The 5,367-nt window shown below is 45.0% G+C and overlaps 1 protein-coding gene across 1 annotated transcript; it reads right to left on the bottom strand.

Moving 5' to 3' along the window:
• Positions 1-3,523: 3,523 nt before the first annotated feature.
• Positions 3,524-5,367, bottom strand: LOC142004646 (olfactory receptor 4E1-like). The gene is made up of 2 exons (XM_074982274.1): positions 5,359-5,367; positions 3,524-4,459 (listed from the first exon to the last, which is right to left on the bottom strand). The coding sequence occupies exon 2, from the start codon at positions 4,436-4,438 to the stop codon at positions 3,524-3,526; it is 915 nt and encodes a 304-aa protein (XP_074838375.1). The 5' UTR covers positions 4,439-4,459; positions 5,359-5,367.

A 5,367-nucleotide genomic window follows, 5' to 3' on the forward strand; every position in this document is an offset into this window, starting at 1 on the left:
AAAACAGGAGGAAGACCTGGGACAGGGAAGGTCATTGCTCAATGAAAAGGGAAAAACAATAACAGAAAATATGGAAATGGCAGAGGTGTTTAAGAACTGCTTTGTTCTGATTTTCCTCAAGAAGGTTGCTGATGATTGGATGCCTAAAATAGTGAATGCTGGCAAAAAGGAGGTAGGTTTAGAAGTCAAAACAGGAAAAGAACAAATTAAAAATTACTTAGAAAATATAGATGCCTTCAAGTTACTAGAGCCTTGCGAAATGCATCCTTGAATACTCAAGGAGCTGGTTGAGGAGGTATCTGAGACATTAATGATCATCTTTGAAAATTCATGGATGATGGGAGAGATTGCAGGAGACTGAAGAAGGGCAAATGTAGTGTCCATCTATAAAAAGTGAAATAAAGACAACCAGGAAATAACAGACCAATCAGCTGAATGTCTGTGGCAGGGAAGATAATGTAGTTAAATTAATAAAGGGATCTCTTAGCAAACATCTGGAAGATAATAAGGTGATAATTAACAGAATAGATTTGTCAAAAAACAAAGCCTATCAAACCAACCCAGTAGCTTTGTTTAACAGCTAACAAGCCTTGGGGATAAGGGGGAAGCCGTACGTGTGGTATACCAAGACTAGTTTAAAAAAAAAAATCACCAGATTTGAGGTTGAGAAGGAATCTCACCCTGTGGTCAGACTGGCAGAGGCCCTGGGGTATTTTTTACCTGCCTCGGCAGCTTGGGGCACAGGTCACCCACAGGTCTCAACTAGTGCACATGCTGGAGTCTCTGCAATGTGAAGTCTTTAAATCAATGTTTCCCCCACCCCCTAGAAAAAAGGTGCTGGAACTCCCCGCAGCCCCAAATCACTCTTAGGCTTAAGCTGCCCCCTGCCCCCAGGCTTAACCCCTTACAGCCCCAGACCTCCCTCCCCAAGGCCAGGATTTATTTACTTTACCCAGGAGCTCTGCATGTTGATGCCCCCTGCTGCTCCTTCACCAGCCACTGTCTCCTCTTCACCACAGCTGTGCAGCTTGCCCCAGGCAGGCTTCCAGCTTCCCCACAGAGCATGGCAGGGGCAGCTCCCAGCACTCCGCCATGCTGAAAGCGCAGGAGTAGATTTAATTGGCTCAATGGCTGGATCCCTCCTGCTGGCTGTTAAACCAATTAAATTGAGCCCTACTTTTTCAACTCAGCAGGCAGGGAGCTGGCGCGATGGCAGCTCCATAGTGTGAGCTTCAAATGGCTCCTTAAAGAGCCACATGAGGCTTGGAGCTGCCCAAATAGCTTCCAAAATGGCGGCACCAGGAAAAACATACTGGAATGCCATTCTAGTGTGTTCTGCTGGGAAAAAAAGCCCTGCTTTAAATCAAGATTTGAGGCCTTCACTGGCTCAGCCGCAGGTTGGGGGTCTGTTGCAGGGGTGCATGGGTGATGTTCTGTGGCTGGCAACGTACAGGAAGTCAGACTAGATGATCATGATGGTTCCTATGAATTCCTCCATCTCGTCACTAGTGTAACAGAAGAGACTTTGTCCCTTTGAGCCCCACTGGGCCGGCGTATAGTGCTATGTTAATGTGAAACTGGTGGCAAGCCACTGATTTCAGGAGCAGTATGAGAGTGCAAGGGGGTGACTCTGGTCTGCAGTGTTAAAATCTTTCTTTGCAGCTACAGAAAAACACATCTTTGTCATAGTAGTAACAGCCCGTGCTGGTTACCGAGCACTTTTTAGTCATTTGACATATGGGGAAACTGAGGCACAAAGTGGCAAAGTGACTTGCCCAAGGTCCCCTACCAGGCCAGTTGCAGAGCACGAAGAAAACCTAAGTCTTCCAAGTTGCAGTTCATTGCCCTATCCACTAGGCAACATTGCTTCTGGTTGATACCAGTACTCTCAAGGTTCCTGCTGCCTCAGTCATTCGTCTGGCAGTATTAGAAATTCACAGTAGTTTTTAAGGGGGTATTATTATTTTATTTATTTAAGTTTTAATAATGTATTTAATCATTAAGCCCCAGTTCCTGTTAGACCATCCCATTCTTTTAAATTATAATATCCCTAACACAATACACAGACCCCAGACCCATGTCCTCTATTTCTCCGAAGTAACATTTTATTTGACTTGTTACAATATATCAAATGGCAATACAGTAGCTGGGGCTTCCAAGGGAAAAGGCAAGTTGGACAACAAAAACAGTGAAATTATCCCTGTTTTGCAGGGCTCAACATGGAAAAGTGAATGTGATGAAAATGAACAATGTCCAGGTTTGCAGTTTTGCCCCTTCATTGTTCTTTCATTTTCCCCTTAGCTACTTTGTCCCTTTTCCAAAGTTGAGCAAGTTTTGAAAAGCTTCAGAACAGACAAACATACAAACAAAAGCTGTGCAAATCCATAAATATCTTTAGCTTTACTGCTTTTGGGGGAAGGGGAAAGGGAGTGGGAGGGAAAGAGAAAGGAAAAAGAAAAATCCAGTTTCTTTCACTGCCCCTCCTTCTTTTGCATTGAAAAATTGGGAAAGAAGAAATTGGGGAAACATTTATCTTAGTTATTTACCCTCAGGTTTTCTCCTCCCCCCCTATTGTCAAAAGACAGGAAAAACTGACAGAATGGGAAATTTTTATGTTAAAATACTTCCACTTGAATGTTTAAATTATTTTGTTTCAATAGTGTTGTGAAACATGAACATTTTTGTCCAATACTTTTTTTTTTCAAATAAAGTCACTAACAAAGTTGTGACCAAGTGCAGTTGTTAGGCACTGAGCACCTGATTTGTAAAAGCATCTAAAGATTGAGATAGCCAGTGCCTTTTCAATCAAAAAAGAGGAGCTGGTACTCAGCTGACTCCACCCTCTTCAGGCAATCCCATGGCTGGGGCTGCTGAAGTGCCCATACTCTGTGTCAGCAAGTATCAGCCCAAAAAAAGCACTGGAAACAGGTATGGAAATGAATGGGAATAAGGTGCCTGTTGTTTTTGAAAATCCCACTAGGCACTTAAATACTTTTAGAAAGAACCTGCAAAATTTAAAACAAAGAAAACTTTTATTTCACTTAGAAATTTCCCAGGAAGAAATAGGGGAAAAGTTACATGGAGGGTTTCCCCACCTAGTTATTCTTCCAGTGGAAACCCCAAGTAAAACAACCAGCTTTTGAAATAGGAAACAAAACAGAAACTTTCATTTCACTTAAACTTATCCATCAAGAAATAATTTTTTCAAAGTTTGCAAAAGCACTGCCTCCCGCCCCGCCCCGCCCCGCCCCCCCCCTTTTTTTTTTTTTTGACAAAACCACACTTCTGACAAGATAATTTGTGGCTGAAAAAATATCAGTTAGTCCCATCCTAGCCTATTGGGTACACAGCCCAGCAGATGAGCCCTGAAAAAGAGATGTGAACCAAGGATCAAGGCACCAGCACTGTCACTCCTGTTGCACAGAGAAAGTGATCATGGCCAGGATAAATTATCCCCATGGGGGTTGATGTTGAGCATCTGGGACCATCTCCTAAGAACACGAGTCCTCCTGAAACCTGGGCTCTATTTCTCCTCTTCATCCACCTTTCTCCCCACCAGCTTGCGGAGCGCCCGCTTCATGTCCTCGTTCCTCAGGGTGTAGATGATGGGGTTGAGCAAGGGGGTGATGGCCGTGAAGAACACCGACACCACCTTGTCCTCGGAGAAGCTGGTGGAGGGGCGGGAGTAGATGAAGATGCAGTGACCCAGGAAGAGCGTCACCACTGTCAGGTGAGCAGCGCAGGTGGAAAGCGCTTTGCGTTGCCCTGTGGATATGCGGTTCCTCAAGGAGACCAGAATGACGCCGTAGGAGCCCACCAGCACCACGAAGCAGACCACGGAGATGAGCCCTGAGTTGGAGACAATGAGAACGTCAAAGATGTAGGTGTCAGTGCAGGCCAGCCTGATAACTGGCGGCACATCGCAGAAGAAGTTGTCTATCTCCCGGGACCCACAGTATGGCAGATTGATGGTCATACCAGTCAGAGAAAAGGCATGTATAATACCTCCCAGCCACACAGCACCAGCCAGCAGCAAGCAGACCTTGTGGTTCATGATGGTGAGGTACTGCATGGGTTTGCAGATGGCCACGTAGCGGTCATAGGCCATGACGGTGAGGAGGAAAATCTCCGTGCAGGTGAAAAGATGGAGGAAGAACATCTGCGCCACACAACCCCCAAAGGAGATGGTCTTCTCTGTCGACAGGAAGTCAGCCAGCATCTTGGGCACGGTGACTGATGAGTGGCACACATCAATGAAGGAGAGGTTGGTGAGGAAGAAGTACATGGGCGTGTGAAGGTGCCGATCATAAAAGATGGTGACCATAATAAGGATGTTCCCAGCTAAGATTAGCAGGTAGATGGGCAGGAACACCACAAAGAGGATCAGTTGTGTCTCTGGGTTGGAGGAGAGCCCGAGAAGGATGAACGCAGTTGCCATTGTCTGATTCTGGGTTTCCTCCTCTCCCATGTTTTTTCCCCAAAAGGGGAGGAAATGGTTATCGGAATGGAGTTGGATCTCCTTTGAATAATTTCTGATCCCTTCCTCCAGTGGGACTGCCTGTCTTCTGCTAAAGGAGCCACTGGAACACAGACAGGAAGCTGGACCTGGTGGGTTTATGTATAGTTAATAAGTATGGTTATTTGATATCTAACAATGTTCCAGAGTTCTCTTCATATTTATAATGTAGGGTTGGAGGACAGTTTTTGGAGGAATATCTTATTCACTGAAAAATACAGTTAGAGCAGACAGAAGCTACCCATGAATCAGGGTCAAATTCAGGGAACTGGGTCCAGTTAAATATGGCCAAAATTAGAAAAAATCTAAACATCTGATTAGTTCCAAAATGATGTTTTCTGTTGAACTATACCGAAATGTATTTAAACCAACAAATAAAACAAAGAAGGTAATTCTCAAATGAAACAAAACATAATTTTTACATTGGGTTGAACAAAATATTTAGTTCGTGTGGAAAGGAAAGGAGAGTTTTCCTTTCAGGGGGAAAACCTGGTAGAAATTCCATTGTGGGTGACCAAACAGTAAGGTCCATTATTCACTCTGTGCTGATAGCTTGCCAAAAGAAACACCGGTCTAGAGCCTGAGGCACAGAGCAGGGAACTGACTTGCCTCAGATCAGTGGCAGAATCAGGAATGGGATCCAGGTTTTGAGAGTCCCAGACAATGGAACACAGTAATTTCCCCACTTCCCGTCTCCTCTTAGCCCTCCACTGGTTTCTCTTGCTCCACCACACAAGCACAGTGGGCCAAATCCTCAAACGATGCAAACAGGTGTTGCTCCCATCCTAGACCTGTCTGCCTGCCTGTTACTCCAGCCCTCCACAGGGTCTGTCAATCTACACCAGCCCCAC

Source organism: Carettochelys insculpta, chromosome 32, assembly GCF_033958435.1.
Source record: "Carettochelys insculpta isolate YL-2023 chromosome 32, ASM3395843v1, whole genome shotgun sequence".
Taxonomy (NCBI): domain Eukaryota; kingdom Metazoa; phylum Chordata; order Testudines; family Carettochelyidae; genus Carettochelys; species Carettochelys insculpta.

What these genes read in the sequence shown, in the direction of transcription:
- LOC142004646 (XM_074982274.1), bottom strand. Translation starts at nt 4,438, where the DNA reads ATGGCAACTGCGTTCATCCTTCTCGGGCTCTCCTCCAACCCAGAGACA.